Source organism: Pelobates fuscus, chromosome 13, assembly GCF_036172605.1.
Source record: "Pelobates fuscus isolate aPelFus1 chromosome 13, aPelFus1.pri, whole genome shotgun sequence".
Classification (NCBI taxonomy): Eukaryota; Metazoa; Chordata; class Amphibia; order Anura; family Pelobatidae; genus Pelobates; species Pelobates fuscus.
The window spans coordinates 53,395,732-53,416,303 of record NC_086329.1 but is presented as its reverse complement, the minus strand read 5'-3'; the positions used below and the strand labels follow the sequence as shown (position 1 = coordinate 53,416,303).

The window sequence follows — 20,572 nt, the reverse complement described above, 5'->3', positions numbered from 1 at the left end:
GCAAATTCTTTGGTCGCCTTGCATAAACAGCACGTTTGAGATCTCCGTGATATTAAGGTCAGGATACTGTGATGACCACTCTAGAATCTTCACCTTTTTCTGCTGTAACCACTGCAGAGTCAACTTAACCTTGTGCTTAGGGTCATTGTCATGCTGGAAAGTTCAAGAGCATCCCATGTGCAGCCTTCGTTCAGAAGAATGCAAATTGTCTGCCAGTACTTTCTCATAACATACTGCATTCATCTTGCCATGAATTTTCACAAGATTCCACATGCCTTTAGAGCTCACACACCCAAAACATCAGTGAGCCACCATCATGCTTCACAGTGAGGATGGTATTCTTTTCACCAGAGGCCTTGTTGACCCCTCTCCAAACATAGCGCTTATGGCTGCAACCATAAATATCTAATTTGGTCTTGTCACTCCAATTGCAGTGTGCCAGAAGCTGTGAGGCACGTCAAGGTGTTGTCGGCATATTGTAATCAGGCTTTTTTTGTGACATTGGCGCAATAAAGTCTTATTTCTGGCAACTGACCATGCAGCTCATTTTTGTTCAAGTATCGTCGTATTGTACTCTTTGAAACAAACACACAGTCTTTTTCCAGAGCAGCCTGTATTTCTCCTGAGGTTACCTGTGGGTTTTTCTTTGTATTCCGAACAATTCTTCTGGCACTTGTGGCTGAAATCGTTCTTGGTCTACTTGACCTTGACTTGGTATCAAGAGATCCCCAAATTTTCCACTTCTTCATAAGTGATTGAACAGTATTGACTGGCATGTTCAAAGCTTTGGATATCTTTTAATATCCTTTTCCATCTTTGTAAAGTTCCATTACTTTGTTAAGCAGGTCTTTTGAAAGTTATTTTCTGCTCCCCATGGTTCAGTATCTAGCCTGCTCAGGGCATCCACTTGAGAGTTAACAAATTAATTTACTATTTATATACAGACACTAATTGCAATTTAAAAAGCCACAGGTGTGGAAATTACCTTTAGTTTACATTTTAACCCCTAAACGCCATTAGGTTGTATAATGCCACCCTGCATTAAGTGAGCCTAAACGCTGTTAGGGTGGCATAGTAAGTCCTAACTATCGTGAGCTCCCCAGCCGCCATTTATTTAGCTGGACTGGTGATCTGCGTGATCCCGGTCCAGGGGGACTGCCTCAGGAGACAGACAGCCCCTTGCTTCCATTTCGGCCCTCCAGGTCCATGTGATCGTGACGGACTTCGCAACCACATGGCCGCAATAGCAGTCTATGAGACTGCCTGCAGGGTGACTGTCTGAGTGTTCTGGCAGTCCCCCTAATGCCTGTACAGTTTTAAAAAGTTAGAATCAAATATTAAAATAATATTTTATACATGTATTATATATGTATAATATATTATAAGTTAACTAAAGCGTCTGATTAACATACTATACATATATAATAGTACTATTCAATATAATAGTGTATATATATATATATATATATATCCATATACATAATTACATAAATAATTTCAGAAATATACACGTAGACTTCAAATATATAAATGTGTATATATATATATATATATATATATATATATATTTAAATTCTATGTGCATATTTATGTAATATTTTTACATAATTACGTAATTTTATTGATTGTAATTTGAGGGACCTGTCTGACAATCCAGGCAGAAAGTCCAGAGAATTTAAATTGCTAGCACTAGAGATGTCCCGAACAGTTTGCGGTCGCCGCGGCGGATGAGTAAAAGAGTACCCACCATGTACAGGTTTTAGGGTGTCTTGGAAAGTTACAGGGTTAAAAATAGTGCTACCTAGAGATGTCCCGAACAGTTCGCCACGGCGGGCGAACATATGCGATGTTCGGTCCGCCCCCTATTCGTCATCATTGAGTAAACTTTGACCCTGTACCTCACAGTCAGCAGACACATTCCAGCCAATCAGCAGCAGACCCTCCCTCCCAGATCCTCCCACCTCCATGACGAGTAGGGGGTGGACCGGACATCGCATATGTTCGCCCGCCGCGGCGAACTGTTCGGGACATCTCTAGGTAGCACTATTTTTAACCCTGTAACTTTCCAAGACACCCTAAAACCTGTACATGGTGGGTACTCTTTTACTCGGGAGACTTCGCTGAACACAAACATAAAATGTATTAAACAGTAAAACGTATTACAACGATCATATTGTCAGTGAAAGTGACATATTTTGCATTTTTCACACACAAATGTCACTTTCACTGATGATATCATTGTTGTGATACATTTTACTGTTTTGAAACACTCATATTTGTGTTCAGTGAGGTCTCCCGAGTTTAACAGTATCCCCCATGTACTGGTTGTATAGTGTTTACAGGGTCAAATAGAAGGCTTGCACTTTTTTTCATTTTTTTTCATTTTTTTCATTGAAATTTGACAAATTGGTTATGTTGCCTTTGAGACCGTATGGTAGCCCAGGAATAAGAATTACCCCCATGATATAATTTGCAAAAGTAGACAACCCAAGGTATTGCAAATGGGGTATGCCCAGTCTTTTTTAGAAGCCACTTAGTCACAAACATTGGCAAAGTTAGCATTCATATTCATTTTTTTTCTTTTTTCACACACAAACAAATCTAAACGCTAACTTTGGCCAGTGTTTGTGAATAAGTGGCTACTAAAAAGACTGGACATATCTCATATTGAATACCCTGGGTTGTCTACTTTTGCAAATTATATGTTATCATGGGGGTAATTCTAATTTCTGGGCTACAGTGTCAAAGGCAACATAACCAGTCTGGCAAATTTCAATGTGTATAAACTGAAAAATGAACCGTGCTATATTTGACCCTGTAACTTTCCAAAACACCATAAACATGGGGGGTACTGTTGCACTCATGAGACATTGCTGAATACAAATATTTGTGTTTTATTGCAGTAAAAACTAACAGTATTATGACATTCACAGTTAAAATGCCACGCAAAACTAAACAATTTTTTAAAAAAATCATAATTTATCACACTTTTTAAAATTTTATTTATAATTAATTATGTTCTATATATGAATAGTTCATGTGAAATTAAAGCCCTGCTTCTCCTAAACAAAATGATATATAATAAGTGCGCTTGATATGAAAGAGGTGAATTACGGTTGAACGGTATAGTGCAAATCCTAGTTTTTGTTAACCTTTTGTTTGCAACTTGCACAATTGGCTCAGTCCTTAAGGGGTTAAGAAGTTAACCTTGTGTGTCTGTAACAAGGCCACACATTCAAGGGTATGTGAACTTTTGATCAGGGCCATTTTGGTGATTTATGTTATCATTATTATTTAAAAACGAGCCAACTATGTGATAAGAAATTGCTTCATTTGATCACTTTCCTTAAATAAAAGACATTTTGTTTGCTTAATCAGTCATAGTTTTTTAAATCAATGTCAAAACATCACAATTCCTGCCAGAGTATGCAAACTTTTGAGAACATCTGTATTTACTATTGCTCACAAGGGGCTAACCGAGTCTCAGCAAGGGGGGTCTCAAGGATAGTTTTAGGAGACTTAGATTATTGCAATGTAGTTTTTAACCCCTTAACGACACATGACATGTGTGACATGTCATGATTCCCTTTTATTCCAGAAGTTTGGTCCTTAAGGGGTTAATGACGTTAAAGAGATAAAACCGTGTAAAATATACAAATAGCACTTCTAATATTATTAACCCCTTAATTACATTAGGACGTTTCTCCCTAGAGTGGGCTTTAACAACATGGGATGGCTAACTGGGACACTGCACTCTCAGCTGGAGCCATACTTATTGGATAAAGATTGACAGATAAGGTGTATGAAGTGTTCAAAGTGCTGTATACAGCCTTTCCAAATAATTTAAAAGGTTTATTGTCCAATTTCTGAACACAACGAGCCTTGCTTAGACTACAAGCCTCTCCCCCTTGACAACAAGCATGTAGTTTCTCACAGAGCAGTCCCCGCTATCAGCATAGGTGATGAAGGTTTCCTGCACTAAGGTACCTTTCAACAACACTGCTAGTTGAGTTATAAAACAGTAGTAGTCTCAGTGCTAAAAGAGGAAAGCAGCTCTGAAGATCAAACAAGCACATTGTCTTGTTAATCTCTTACCCAGAGACAACTCTGTGTGGTGGTGGCACAAATAAAATGCTGCTCAAACCATAATTGGAACCCATTCTGCTGGTGTAGGCATGAAGGTGCTGCTGGTCACTTATCTTCTCATTTAGGGCTCGGCTTTAAAAGAACACTATAGTTTTTTGTTTTTGTTTTTTTAAATTCTTTATTTTTGACAGTGCAATAGGGAGTACACAAATTGTAGTGGCATATACAGATATGTTCAGTGATCTACAATTAGTTAACATATAAAGTCACTTATACTGCACTGTTTTTTTTTTCAGTCTTCATGGTCCTGGGTGCCTTGCCGTGCGGGGGATGAAGTCTTCAATGGCAGATGGGTCTATGTGTGTCAGTCCAGTGCCGGTCACTCTCTGCGGTCCCATGATGCCTATCTTGCGCATGTTGGCTTCCAGTTCCGCGTAGCTCCGTGCCTTGTAGGCGATGTTCATGTGGGTAAACAGAAGCTGCTTGGGTATGCCCCAGTGGTACGAGATGTCTTTTGCTTGAAGGAGCTGCAGTAGCGGTCTCAGTGACCTGCACCATGCGATAGTGTTCCGGGTGAGATCTGGGAACAGCGTCAGAGTTGAGCCCTCAAAGTGTAGTGGGGTCTTCCCCCTTGTAGCCGTGAGCAGAAGGGCCTTGTCGGAATTCGATTGAAATCGGATGATGAGGTCGGCGGATGCTGTCGTCGGCGCTGTGGGTGGCTTTGGCAGGCGGAATAGGCCATCTAGTTTCGCCGCTTTGGCCTGCTTGGGTGGCAGCAATGTATTGAGCAACCTGCGGATATAGTGAGGTAAGTCAGTCAGATCGATCGAGTCCGGGATTCCGCGGATTTTAATGTTGTAGCGCCTTTTCTGATCCTCTATGTCATCCACTCTGTCGGTGGTAATTGACTGCATCTTTTGAATTTCTGCAATTTGGTTTTCCACCACGTTTAGCCTAGAGTCTTGGGTACTCATTGCGGCCTCTAGGAGCGTGATCCGTGAGGTGGCGCTTTCGACAGCCGTTTTGAAGTGGGCCATGTCTGCTGCTATATTCGCCCTGAGTTCAGCAAGCATGTATTTTAGCTGGGCGGCTGTTACCGGTTCGGCTGGGGTAGGATGTTTGACTGTGGGTTCTTTGAAAGCATCATGGGCTAGCTCCTCTCCCATGTCAAGTGGGTTATCTCCCGAGGAGTAAGAGGATTCATCTCCCTCCAGCGCCATTTTGCCCCATGCGGCTCTTTGGGCACCCCGCAGGAGTTTGCCGATATCACGGCTTGTCGGGGTTCGATCGCTCTTGGGTTTTTTGTTTTTGCGCCCCATTCTCCTTTCCCCACCACTGATGAAGGGTATTGAGTTCGGAAATGTCAGTTTTCACAGTATTATTAGGCTCGGCGCTCGGGGAAAATGTGTCCACTCTGTTCCGCAGTTGGCTCCGCCCCCCAGAACACTATAGTTTTCGGAATGCAAAACTGTGTCCCTTTGTCCCCAATCCAACAAATAAAGAGTTAAAAAAATAAAAGGCTTTTTATTTTTCAGTTTCCTGATTTCAGCGACAAGGTCACTCAGTGCTGGATTGTTCTCCCTTCCACAGTCATCATGGAAATGGGGGTACCTAATGCTCATGTGTGGCAAGCACTATGTGCAATAGGCCTTCCACATAGGAAACCATTGAATCAATGCCCTCATGATTTTTAACGTTGTTTCACTGTGTCAAATTCTGTGTGAATCAAGGACCTCTAGTGGCTGTCTGGGAGAAAGTCACTAGCTTAGTCACTTAGCTCTAAAACTGCAGCTTTACATTGCAGGGTTAAGGGAACAGGGACACTGCACTTCAATGAGATGACGTGGTCTGGATGCCTATAGAGTCTCTTTAAATCATAAGCTTCAATAAGTAAAGCTGCAGTAGGCAGACACAGTTCAGTAAATGTAGGATAAGTCTAATCTTCAGGCTAACTACCTAGATCAGTTTACAGATGAATTCAGAAGTGATAGGTACTTTCAAAATTCTGGTGAACTCATCAGCTGTTATGGCGCACCAGGAGAAGCAGGCACGCTGCACTCACTCACCGGAAGCTACTTGGACCTTGGCATCCCAGGAGTAAGAGACATGTCGAGCGCTCCTCCCCATCGCTAGCTAGTTCCGTAGTTCTCTCCCTAACATCCAGCCCCTGCAGCCACTACACATGGGTTGCAGCGTGCAGAGGCATGGAGGCGCATCCTGTCTACCCATAGATCTGCCACCCCTCACACAAGCATACTGGCTGATATGTGTGTTGTCCCCCTCCCATGCTGCTCTAGGATCCCATCATGGTATCAGAAACCTGGGGGACCCATTATGGGAGCAGTGTGGGGAACAGATGGTTTAGTGAAAAAACTGTCATACTACCCCACCTATAAAGGGGGCATGGATGCCTACTCACACTAGGGGGGCCTACTCACACTAGGGGGGGGCTTCCACTTACATAGGCCCAGAGACCCCTTCTCATGCGAGGGCTCCCATTACCTCTTCCCTATTTAAACCTAGACCACCCTAGGATATTTGCTCAGTTGTACTTGTAAACTCTCCAAGTACACCTGCACATGCCTGTTTAACCTCATGTATGCCAGAACCTGCCTTGGTTAACCATTGCATGCCTGAACCTGCGTTTGTTAACCCTTGCATGTCTGAGTCTGCCTTGTTTAACCCCAGCCTGCCTGCTGGTTAACCCTTGCCTGTCTCAACCTGTCTTGGTTACCCTTGCCTACCTGAACCAGCCGTGGTTAACTCTTGCCTGCCTGAATTTTGGTTAACCTCTATTTGCCTGATCCTGTCTGGACTACCAGGTAAACCTTGTCTGCTTATTTAACCAGCCATAGCCTTTACTTTGTTTTGCTGGTCCTGGCCTTGCACTGAATGGTTTGCCCTTGGACTTTCCTGGTTATATTTGTTCAATCAATAAACACTTTAACCTGTTAAGGACGGAGACAATTGTACACGTTCTAACAAAACATTGAGTTTGCGCTATATGTCTGTTCAACCATAATTTACCTCTTTCATATTAAGTGCACCCACACTTATTATATATCATTTTGTTCAGGATTTCATTTCACATCTAAAATTAATATATGAAACATAATTTAATTTGAATAAAATAAAAAAACAATTGAGAAATTATGGAATGTTGTTATATTTCAAGTTCTGCATGACATTTTAACTGTGAATGTCATAATACTGTTAGCGTTTACTGCATTAAAATACACATATTTGTGTTCAGCGATGTCTCATGAGTACAACAGTACCTTCCAAAAGTTACAGGGTTAAATATAGGGCTTTCCCAATTTACAGTTTTTATACACTAAAATTTGTCAGATTGATTTGTTGGACCTATGTTGCCTTTGAGACTGTATGGCAGCCCAGGAATGAAATTTACCCTTATCATGGCATACCATTTTAAAACGTAGATAACCCAGGGTATTTAAAATTGGGTATGTCCAGTCTTTTTCGTTGACACTTATTCACAAACACTGGTCAAAATGAGCGATTTTATATATATATATATAAATGTGTGTGTGTGTGTGTATATATATATATATATGTGTGTGTGTGTGTGTGTATATGTATGTGTATATATATATATATACACACACACACACACACACATACATACATATATATATATATATACACACACACACACACATTATATATATATATAAATGTCCAAACTCTGGCACTCAACCCGGGTGCTTCCCAGCAATAGTATAAACAAAAATGAAAACAGGAGCACTCTCTTGGATTTCCAAAATATATTTTAAAAAATCACCACCTCTACATCAACATTTCGACCCTTCAGGATCTTGTTTAGATAGATATATATATATATAGTTTGGAAATCCAAGAGAGTGCTCCTGTTTTCATTTTTGTTTATATATATATATATATATATATATATATATATATATATATATATATATATATATATATATTCGCTAACTTTGACTAGTGTTTGTGAATATATAAAAGATGCCAAAAAAACATGCATATCAAAACGTCATGGTATCATGCTGTCACTACAGTCCTCATAGATGCTAAAGGTAGTACAGGCATATCACACCAAAATATTGTAGTACACTGAGATTACACAAATTTCCCAGCAAGCGTGAAAAAAAATGGGCAAGAAATGGTCCTTCCATGTGCAACTGTAGATAGCTATATCATCCAAATATGCACATGGAAAGTCCTGGAGTCCATCCAATAATTGGTCAGCAATTCTCTGAGATGTAGCCAGAGCATTTTTTCCATCGCAAACGACCTGCCATTAAACTGAAACTGGCTGAATGGAGTGACAAATACTGACTTGGGGATGGCCTCCAGGTCAAGGTGGATCTGCCAGAATCCCTTGAACAAATGAGCAGTAGTCAGAGCTCCCTCCAGCCAACCTGTCTAATAATTTGTCTATTTGGGGCACTGGGTAGGGACTGGTTGTCACGGCAAGGGTACATAATTCATTGTTGCACTATAGAATATTGTCATTTAATGTAATTTGTGTAGTGCATAGATGAAGTTGCTGCCTGGTAAACAAGCTTGATTAGAGAGTACAGGAACCACAATAATCTGGCAAAGGTACAGAGACAGGAAGTGGCTTTCATAGACCAAGAACCAGACACATGACCAGACACAGCTGAAGAGACTTGTCACTGATACCAATGCTTGTAGAGTCAAGGTTACCAGATCTCAGGTACATTTTCTAAAAGGCAGGCTGGTGTACTGGTAAGGAAGAGGTTTAGCAGCATGTAAACCAGGGTTTGAAACCCAGCAGGGTCAGTTCCTCACAATCCCATACAAAATTAGACAATCCCTCCCCTGTGCCTGGGAGATAATTGGATCAGGAACTGTGCTAACTTAATTATCTCCAGGCATAAAAACACACATTTTAGCAGTACCCTAAAAGTACCCCTAAAACCAATGGAAACTCCACAAAAGTTACATCCCTGATAGCCCCGATCTGGTGACCAAAATATCCAAAAATTACTCAGATCGGTTCAGGGGTTCAGGATTTCCATGGAAGTCATATTTTTGACCAACCGCACGCATGGTCCCATGCCTAAAACAGCTCCAGAGAATCAGGGCTTGCGGTTGGTCTAGTTCAGTAGTTTCCAAACAAACAAAATACTGAACATAGCCAATATTCATACCGTGGAGCTTGTTCACCTCATTCTGACAATTCCACTGATCAGTGCTCTTTGAGGATGTAAAGTACCAAACACAGTCTATGATGGAAGTCCAGCGGTGTTTGGGAGTTTCAGTGTCTGAAAACAGTTCCATGAACTCGACCACCAAACACCGCTGCCTGCGTTCACAGGAACAAGATGGCCGCCACCTCATGGTCGACCATGCGAACTGCGGCAACCCACACAAACAATTAGAACGCTGTGGTTAGAATCGTTAAGAAGTGATGATAGGGCTTAACAAGCTCCCAGGTGGTCCCTGGTTCGTGCATCTGTTCAGTTCCCGAACAGGATAGCAAAAAGGCACGAACAAAGTCTTTCATAAGCCTTTTTGCATGGCCCATAGTCCTGAGGCAGGAGGCTGGCAAACAGGCCCTTCCAAGAACCAGTGGTGAGGTTACTTTCGCCACACCCCTAAAGCAACATTACACCCCTTTACACACACTATACATGAATGAGGAATGAAGCGGTATGAACTGGGGGGGGGGGGGGAGAGGGAGGGCAGGGGAGGGAGTTTTAAATGATATTTTGCACAGGGAGCCTAATGCCTAAGGCTGGTCCAGCTTCCTCTACCCCTCAAGGCTGTCCAGTCAGTCTAGGTTTGGGAAAAGGGTCTTACCTGTGGATTCTTGGAGTAGTGGAGGGTCCACTGTTTGTGCCTAGAATTTGGGTGGTTACAGAGAGAGAGAGACAATCTCGGTGGTTGACAGTGTAAACTTGGAGATGAGGTGCCTCAGATTTTTGCCGAATAACAACTCAGCAAGTTGGTCTTTCATTATTCCAATCTCCAAATACTGTTCGGTACCTGAACAGATGTGTACTCGGGCACTAGGGAGTTAATGTGCGGCTAGATTTTTCCAAGTCAAGGATTCTGTGGGGGTTGGGCTAACATCAAGATGCCGCCTGCATCTTGCAGTCCTTGGAACTGCATGGAGGTGCTAAATGTTCCCCGTAGAGATGCATTGATTCAATGCATCTCTATGAGGAGATGCTGATTGGGCAGCGTTTTGCAACAAATGTGCAATAGCTTCCCAATTCATTCATGTGGGAAAGCATTGGATTGGCTCAGATCATCAAAGCCATAGATATGGGGCCAGCTTCAGGAAGAATGGCACAGCACAGGAAAAAAAGGTGAGTAAAAATAGCATTCCTACGCGATCGGAGGGGGCTGGTGACCTAAACATACACACTCACTGACAAACACACAGACAGAGACACTCACACACAGACACACACACAGACAGAGACACACACACATACACACGCTGAGAGACACATACACACACACTCACAAATTATTACATGTTGTAAATTAAATTTGATTCCAGCCAGCCTACCTTTGCGCGTACTGAAGACAGGCAGTGAGGAAGTGATCATCTCCCTACTCTGATGCTGGTGTCGGAATGATTTTACATTCCTGTCCCGGCATCACATCATAAGCGATGTGCAAGGGAGCAGAGAAGGAAGATCACAGCTCCTTTGCTGCCCACCTACAGTAAGTGTAAAATTCCTGGCCTGGGATTTGTCGAGCTCTGCAATAATGATTAACTGATTCTCTGCATACAAAATAGAAAAAGTGTAACAATTAATTGTAGGTATATGTATGTTTATATATGTATATTGTTCGTTCCTTGTCACTGGCACCAGAGTCCACTATCACCAGTATTCTTCAGGGAAAGGTCTAGCTCTCTATCCACAGACAGATATTACCTCTTCTTAGTGTAGGAAAGAATCGGTTTCTCTGAGTGCACCAACACTGTCTTCGTTTTTGTCTCACAGGCACGAGTGATTAATATTTCAATGCACAGGTCCATAGACTCTGTCACCATGCCCCTCCTTGACAGCATGGGCCACCCGATGGACCCCTTGAACGGCGGTCCCGGCCCACGTGGAAAAACCAGGGCCGATGTTCAAAACATAGCGGCCTGTACCCGGTCGCAGGGGTCTGCAGGGCAGCCGGCCCTCTGGAGTGGTATGTACGCCACTGGTGTGTACTCAGCAGTCTGTGTGTATGTATTCAGCAGCCGATGTGTGCATATTCAGCAGTCTGTGTGTAAATGTGTTCAGCAGCCTGTGACTGTATTCAGCAGTCTGTGTGTATCTATTGTATGTATGTATTGAATTTATTAGAGGTACCAATAAATACAAGCTTAATTTTATCCATCATTTACATTTTTATTCCTGTTAGTTGTTGTGTAAGCAGGGCCCCAGTGCACTGCATTGCCCAGGGGCCCATAATGCTGTTAGGAAGTTACTGAAATCCCCTATTACCACCTACACACACAGCCCCTGTATCCATCACTGCAACTATACCCCCTGCACCCACTCTAGCCCCTATCCCTTTTCTTACAGCCACTAAAGCCCCCTGCACCCACTACAGTCCTAATGCCCCCTGCACACACAGACCATATTACAGCCCATACACTCACTAAAGTCACTCTGCCCCACTAAAGCCCCTATCCATCTCCTGCACCCACTAAGGTCACAATACATCAATTAAAGCCCCTAATAGCCCTGCACCTACTACAGTCTCGATTACCCCTTGTACCCACTTCAGCCCATATGCCCCCTATACTCAATACAGTCCCCAATATCCCCTGCACCCACTACAGCCTCTATTACCCCTGCACTCACCACAGCACCTATCCTTCCCATGCATGCATTACAGCCCCTATTCCTCCCCTACAGTCTCCATCCCCCATGTGAATTATTTAGTAGTGAAAATTGTTAGTGCCACCTCAACCCACCAGTTTTGAATGTGGTATCTTTTGTATGTGTGTGTGTGTGTCTGTCCCACTGTTGACCCCAAGGGGAACTTTGCCCCACTCCTCCACTTACCTGTCTCTCGGTGGTCCTGGGATGTGGTCAGACTTCATATGAACATGTTGGATGTATCCACAATAGAGCAAGAAGCAGATCACAGCCAGGCTCAGGAGAAGGAGGGAAGCCCAGGTAAGGAGAACCCAAAGCCCCATGATCAGAGTATTCTGAGCCAGCTATAGAAGTCAATAGAGCAATGTACACAGGCAGATAGCCAGAGTTTGGTTACTGGGGCAGGCTAAGTAGAGGGATGCAAGGCAGCAGGCAGGGCTCAAAACAGAGGGCTGAGCCTGAGGACTTTCTCATCAAGTAGATTAAAACTAGAGGGTTCAATGGATTTAAATGCAGGGCAGCATGAACAGGCAGGGCTAGATATGTCATTTTCCCCCTCCCCTGACAGTGCATTCAACAAACCAAGTAGCTGTTTTCTCAGTGACAATGGAATGTACAGTATACTATGCAATAGTATCCACACTGCTGATGAGATTCTATTTTATTTGCTACTTTGTATTTTAGCACAGTAAATATAACATGTTTATTTGCAATATTGACGGTTATTCACACAGGTTTTTTTTCCACTGAAAATGACGGAATTCTGACCACAGTGGCAATTCTCATATTTACTAAAGCCGAGTATGGTTGAAATTAATTCAACCCGCAGCAATAACCAGATGCGTTCAGTGTCCGGATTAAAATTGGTTGTTCCCTCTCCTATTTTGCCACTTTTCAGAAATCCTAAGCACGGTACGTCGGCAATTCGGTGGTTCGGCAATTCTGTTTGGTTCGGCACTTACAAAATTCGGCACTTCAGCACTTTGGAAATTCAGCAATTCGGAAGCATCCGAATGTCCGAATTGCGAAATTCGGCCGAATTTACATTCGGAACAAAACAAATTGCACATGTCTATTACCTCGTTTTGTGACACCTGCCAATACTGAAATATGACGTTCAATACTTATTTCAAGATCATTTATAAATATGATGAATAGAAGTGGTCCCAGAACAGTAAGAGGGACACCACTTACTACTTTAGTCCAGCTTGAAAATGTAGCATTACCACAACACTCTAACTTTGAGGAAATGTTCTAGCTAAGAACAAGAATTTTTGTCAAATTATCACTGACTTATTGTGTGGAACCATGTCAAATGCCTTGACAAAATCCACATCCACTGCAACATCCTGATCTATACTTCTACCTACATCTCCACATAATACAATTAAGTTAGTTTGACATAACCTATGTTTCATAAAACCACACTGATTGTTGCTAATAACAATATTCTGCTCAATGAGTTCCTGAAAATGATCCCTTAATAACCCTTCAAATGCTTTCCCAGCTACTGAATTTAAGCTAGGTCTATACTTTCTAGGGAAAGCATATATATGTATTAGAGACACTATGGTTAGGCTCTTTACTCTTTACTTTTAAAAGGTGGTCTTACTCAACTTTTTTCACCGCTGCACCAACCCTGCTCCACGGCTGAGATCATTAGATTTGACGATCTCCGCCAATCCAATTCTTTCCCACAGTTAAACATTAGGAGGCTATTGCACACATGTGGAATTAATACATCTCTATTAGGATGTTCAGCGTCTCCATGCAAAGAGTGGAGACAATGAAGATCACTGCTGCATAGGCACGTGCATGGGAAAATTTTTCGGTTCGGCATTCTGAAATTTGGGACTTCGGCAACTTCGGCTCTTCGACACTTTGGAAATTCGGTAATTTCGAACTTCGGGACCATGGCAATTCGGCACTTCGGCAATTCGGAACTTCGGCAACTTCGACACTTCGACACTTCAGCACTTCAACACGTCGGCACTTCAGAATTTCGGAACTTCTCTTGCAGCCGCTTGGTAGATAACTCCCTAATTCCCACGGTATTAGGGAGTTATCTACCAAAAGGCTGAAAGACCTAAATTGGTCTTTCAGCCAAATTTACTAATACTAAGTAAAAATTACTTAGTATTAGTAAATTGTGCCCCTACTCACTATACCGCGAGTAGGGGCATGTCTATTAAACAGTGAGCAGCCAGTCCCTAACTTCAGCACTTTGGAACTTCAGCACTTCGACACTTCGGAAATTCGGTAATTTCGGAACTTCAGGACCTCTGCAATTCGGCACTTTGGCACTTCGACTATTCGGACATTCAGAAGTACCCGAATGTCCGAATTGCCCCAAATTCATCCGAATTCATATTCGGCCCAAAATGAATTGCACATGTCTAGTGCTGCACACTGTAAAGCACTGACCAAGAAAGCAGGGACAGACTCTAGCCATATTAAACTGTACTTGTTCTGGTGACTGTAGTGTCCCTTTAACTATATCACAACACGCACATCTCTAGATGGACACATTGGTCAGTGAATGTGTGAAATGATGGACTTCAGACTGTATACACTCACTGTACGCACAGAGACAAACAGTCCAAAGTGCACAACATCATACGCCCACCGACTCATCCAAACTACTTTGGCTGACTCTGCAATTTCTCTGGTACTAGCTGCTCTCTCTAGGTTCCCTGTTAGGATGCCTAAAATGAGTAAGAGGAGGAGAAACCAATGATAATGGCAACAACTACCGTGGTTTCTCCAATGATATCTTGCTGCTAGAGGTCTTGGCTGAAATAGAAGTAGAAGGAAGTGCAGTGCCATGGCCAGTGATAGTAGCAGCATTGGTAGTGGAGCTGGTGGTCTTGGGAGGATTATCACAAAACAGGCTATGTGTATATGAAAGAGGTTGCTTGTTAACCTGACTCCCAGTCCCAACCCTGCTACCAGCGGTGGGCTGACAAGGGGGGCAGTTTCTCCCCCGAGCCACTTGATGTTATGGACTGCAGCCTTACACCATTCTTCTACAGATTAACCCCTTAAGGACACATGACATGTGTGACATGTCATGATTCCCTTTTTTTACAGAAGTTTGGTCCTTAAGGGGTTAAAGCAGGCAGGATTTGTGCAAGGCCTTTGCTAATATGAGTTTTTACATGACCTGCTGGCCTGCAATCTCAGCATCCTCCAGACCAGGACTGGTTCCCTGGGATATTTCTTGGTGAGCTGCATTAACATGCCAGTTTTTGTTGGTTGCAATGGAATAATGTGACACAGAGTCTGTGGTCGCTAGCATTGCACAGATCTCTGAGAATGCTCAATCATGTTACACAGGTGATACAACTGGAGCTTGCAGAGATATCTGTCAAATCCATATATTGCATTCTCTAAACGAGAAGTAAAATCTATGTGTTTTTGCACAAATTCCTTTTTTTCTTACTGCCCGTAAGGCCTAGAGTTGCCAGCTCCTATGCTTTGTGCCATGGTAGGAATCTACACATCCAGAGATATTTGCACTTTTGTGATGAAGCTAGTTGCACCTCCTGGCACAAGTGGTATAGGCAGTCTGGAAGCTGGCAATAGATGCAATAAGCTTTTCCCTTGCGTGTACCTTCCCTCTCTTTCCTACCTGGCTCAGTGCATGTACTTTAAGACAGATTAACAGTCCATTCAAATGCTTCTCTGTGAGAAGCATTTGTTTGGACAATGGAGAGGGAAGCTGTGACGTCGGACAGGGCATGGAATCCAGTAAGGGAAGCTTCACTGGGTGCTGGTTTCCTGGTATGTTTACAACTTTCTTGATAGGGTTTTACAGGGGGACATAGCGAATAATGCCAAGTAGGGCATTCTAAATTTGAGTAACCCTATAACTAACTGTATTAGTGTTTGAACTAGGAGCTACGTGTGCTACAATAACTCTCATGCAAACATGGGCCAAAAAACATTTTTATGTTATAACAAAAACAGAAAGAGACTAAAGCAGAGGATGTCTTCTCTGCACCGTTTTCTGCGACTGTGCATAACTCCACAGAGCTGTCTGGCAATATGTGCACCATAATCAACAGAGAGGTGGAGCGCAAAGGTATAAAAAAAAACTATATATTTTTTAATTATGTGTCTAATAATTAACTTCACTATAGGTAAAATCTCTAATCTATATAAAAGTAGTAAAACAGAATAAAAGCACACTTCACTTTCTATAAGCTACAAATAACCTCTATACATCCTTGGAGTTCTTATAACATGTACAAAGCACCATATATAATATACTATTAAAAGGTGATAAATTATCATATAAATAGATAAACGCAAGAAGGAAAAAGTATAAGAGAATATGGTAAAATAATGTCATTTATCTAAAATTCTAACAATAAAGTAGTTTTAAGTGTAATCTCACATTTGATAAATCGTTTACCAGCACATCCTTTCCAAAATGGAGAATTAAATGCAGCCCCCGCTGTTCAGCATCCCAGCAGATCCTGGGTTGCTTTAGTGTTGAGAAGTTCCTTGAATAATTTTTTCAATGTCCGGTAGAATGGGCAACTTCGTAAAAACATGTTTCGCCCATACTGTGGCTTTATCAATGAACAAGTTTGTATAAAATTGCAGACTCACCGACTCTTGTATTGCACATTCTAATGAACATTGAAGAAATTTCTAAAGACATTTCTCAACACTAAAGCAACCCAGGATTTGTCAGGACGCCAAACAGCGTGGACTGCAACCCTTATGGGAGGGATGTGTTGGTAAACTACTTAGCAAATGTGAGTGTCCACTTTTAACTATTTTATTGTTTGAATTTTAAATAAATAGCATTATTTTACCATGTAACCCTATGAGTCCATCTCTCATGTTTTTTCCCTCTTTTACTTTCATTTATTCATATGAAAATATGAATATCACCTTTTTATAGTATATTATATATGGTGCTTTTTACATGTTATAAGAACTCCATATATAGATGGTATATCTGAAGGCCTGTAATTGTGTGAGGGGTTACCTGGCTATAAAAAATCAGGCCCCCTCCATGACTGAACCATCAACGCTGGTTCCTGCAAGTCAAGTTCTCCCAGCAAGACAGACTACTTCGTACCACGACCATGTCTGCCCAGCCCGATTAGAACACTCACCTCGCAGATCCAGCTCCTCGAAGTTCTACCTACCTTGTTACAGCCGCTGTTCCCTGCCGCACGCTCCACTCTACTCTTCGTTCCGGTCAGAGCCCGCCAGAAATACCTTACCGCTGCTTCTGGGTTGCATTCTCCTGATCGGTCAACGAACTGTGAGTTTGCCCTAAAGGGTTAATGCGAACACTACGTTTGGTTGCCGCACGGCTCACATTCTTGCAAACATACGCTTTCGTATCCTTGTTCATCCCAATACAATTCGTATATTTCAGTTCTTTGTTTCATGTTTCATGGTTCATTCGCATATATTTTACCGAACGCAGGGCTCTAGATTGCTCACGTACGACCCCTAGCGGCCAAACTTCCTCATGTCAGTTTTTAAAAAAATGCAACTTTTCATGAACTATTTCATTCACCTGTATTCTTTTGTTTAAATTAGGCGTATTTTATTTGAATTATGATGACTGTATGCTGGGCTACTGTTAATTTAAATACATTAGAATAAATGTATAAGTATCCTACGTATAAGAAGTAGTTAAATCTTTGTTAGACATTAGAATATTATTTTTCCAATGGTTCTGTTATGTTATACAGTATTACGTTTTCACGTCTTATGCACTTGGCTTACCAATACCCTCTTGTTACCTGTTCCCTACTCTAGGTGTTTATCAAAACCGTATAAATTCCTCGCCGTCTCATTCGACTGCCTTCAGTCCAACAGATACCCATTAGGGATGAATATCTCTCCCATGCACAGGGTATGTATAATTGTGTATTTTCTTTTTTTTTTCATTAGTATTTTCATATGCATACCCCATGTGTCATCTAGTCCATAAAATTCTCCACGTACAACCCATTATCCATAGCTTTATCTGTTCCAATACGCTGATATCAGTTGTCGCCACAATGGCTATTCAATGGCCACACTCCTAGAAATGGCAGGCCCCTTCACCCCTTGCCCTATTGTAGAGCAATCACCAAGTAAACTGGAAACCTGGTGTATCATTTTTAGCACACTCAGGCATATTACTTGTGGTTATGTCTTATTTCCTCTATGCATGTACTTTTGCACGCATGAGAGTTACCACATGTTCCCTTATGTTTCTTGTCCATATTCTATTTTAGGTCTTTTGTTCCCGTTACTACTCCCCCCCAGAACTTTGGGGAATTCATTGGATTCTTACTCCACTCACGTTACAGGAATACCTAGTGTCCTGACACCTCTTGTCATTTTATACTTTACTAAATTGATAGAGGATGACTGTAGTTTTATCCTCAGATAATCACTATTAGCAACTCCCTACGAATCACACAGGTTTCACTCACAATACGGGGATAAGAATTAGGCCGAACTACTAGGTTAGGTCCTTCCACATTTCCTTTATAAGGTTCTCAAGCATTCATCCTGGTCTGTAAAGAATCTTAATTATTTTGTAAAGCTAGGTACGTCTCCATTTTACATCTCACTCCCATCCCTCTATAGGCTAGGATTGGTCAACTGGCTTTAAGTTACTTGCATTGTACCTCATCGGCGGTATACACCCCTCGGTCCAACACATAGTTAGAGCCTCACATTAACCACTGTCGATTATTAGTCAGGTCCTCACCAAGTCACGCCCACTTCTATTGTATCTTGTTACTGTCAACTAGAGGCCAACATTCCTGCCACATCATTCAGTGGCCCCCGTCCACTCAGCCCTCCTCATAGATAGAGCCTCTTTCTCGCCACCTTGCACTAGCTGGGCCTCATCTTCCTCGTAGGCCAGTTAATTTTTCGCCTTAGGTTTAGCTAGAGCCAGTTGACACAGACTCATAACTAAAGTCCTCTTCTTTACCCAAGTCCCAGAACAAGACAAGGAATTAGCTTTACCCGAGACCCAAGCCAGGCCTTCCAACCCGGCCAGTCCAAGCACCTCTACTGAGAATCTGGAATCATCCAGCCCATCCATACCTTCACCCCCTTAGTGCCGAGAGCCGGAGGCTCGCAGACCACAGTAACCTGAACAAGGCATTGGGGAATCGTGGCAATTCACGTGCACCTGTGTCTAATATGCTGGTTTAGAAACGTTACTGTTCACTCTTTACTTTATTTTTCCTTTTACCTACTCACCTCCCCAATTAGGTGGACTTAGAGCCGATAACTACAGCACCTGATACGGGACATTGAGGCAACCTCACCTGGACTGACTGATGGCAGCTGGAGACCACTGCCCAACCCTTCCACTACTCCCCCCCGACACCCGCATGGTTAGGAGTAACTACACCTACGGACAAGGCACAAACACTACTAATACTCATGACTAAACATTAGCACTCACATATGATCTCTAAACATACTCTCAGCCTCTCCCTAACATCACGCACCTCAGTACGAGGTACAATATTCATTAACGTACGCTCCCCATATTCACCAATAATGCTACAACCTTCATTCACACACATTACTCCCACATCACACAAGGAAACCTCGGAGGATACTCTCACACACACCCTGGCAATATGACTATTACGAGGACCCAGATCAACACTCATATTGCTCTGTTCACACCATGTTTAAATATGTGTATGTCTTCCCTTCTGTATCGATGGTATTATCTACTTACTATGTTAACAGCAAAGCATTAAAAAAAAAAATTGAGTGTATTTATTTATGGAAGGGGGTGCAGGGTTTTAGTTGTGAATGGGGGGTGTATTTATGGAAGGGGGTGTATTCTTGAAAACATTTAAAACATATGTGGGTGTTTTCTACATTTTAAAGATGGGGGAGAGGAGGGAGGGTGCAAAACACATGATCCACCCCGGGTGCCAAATGCTCTAGGTATGCCCCTGTATATATGATAGCTAGATACATTGCTCGGCACTTCACTCAGTGCTAGTAATATAAATATAGCTACTAAGAAACACATTTCCCACAGTGTTTTGCAACTTTGCAACTGTTGATAAAGTACACTATAGTGGGATAAATGTTTTGCAACAGTTACTATTAGAAGACAACATTGTATCTAGATAGTCATTATTTAGTAGTGGCCGGTCAGAGTCAGGACTGGACAGGGAACTACGGTACATGTAATCTGTATAGAAAAACCAATTAAGTCTTAAAAGGACACTATAGGTACCCAGACCAATCCAGCTTATTGAAGTGGTCTGGGTACAGTGTCCCTATTGCACTTAGTGCTGCAATATTAAACATTGCAGTTCCAAAGAAACTGCAATGTTTACATTGCAGCACTAAGTCTTCCTCCAGTGGCTGTCTACTGGACAGCCTCTAGAGGTACTTCCTGGATGTAAATGGACTTTTGGTCCGGTAACTGACGCTATTTCCCCATACAAAAGCATTGATTCAATGAGGCCTAATGCGGGAGCGCCACTCCTAGAGCATGCGCATTAGTGCCCGCTCGTCGAGAGACATTGGAAGAGGCAGAGCCTTGACCCAGCGCAGAGGGAAATCGGCGCTGGGATCTGGTAAGTAAAAAAGGGCCTTTTAACCCTTTATTCACC

The 20,572-nt window shown here is 42.3% G+C and overlaps 1 protein-coding gene across 1 annotated transcript in view; it reads right to left on the bottom strand.

Moving 5' to 3' along the window:
* The window catches only part of LOC134582998 (cholesterol 24-hydroxylase-like), a 77,695-nt gene extending 65,350 nt beyond the window's left edge, over window positions 1-12,345 (bottom strand). Inside the window, exon 1 of the mRNA XM_063439734.1 lies at window positions 12,132-12,345. Coding sequence (XP_063295804.1) covers window positions 12,132-12,268 — 137 coding nt within the window. The 5' untranslated portion in view covers window positions 12,269-12,345. The remainder of the gene's footprint in view (window positions 1-12,131) is intronic.
* Between the last annotated feature and the right edge of the window lie 8,227 nt (window positions 12,346-20,572).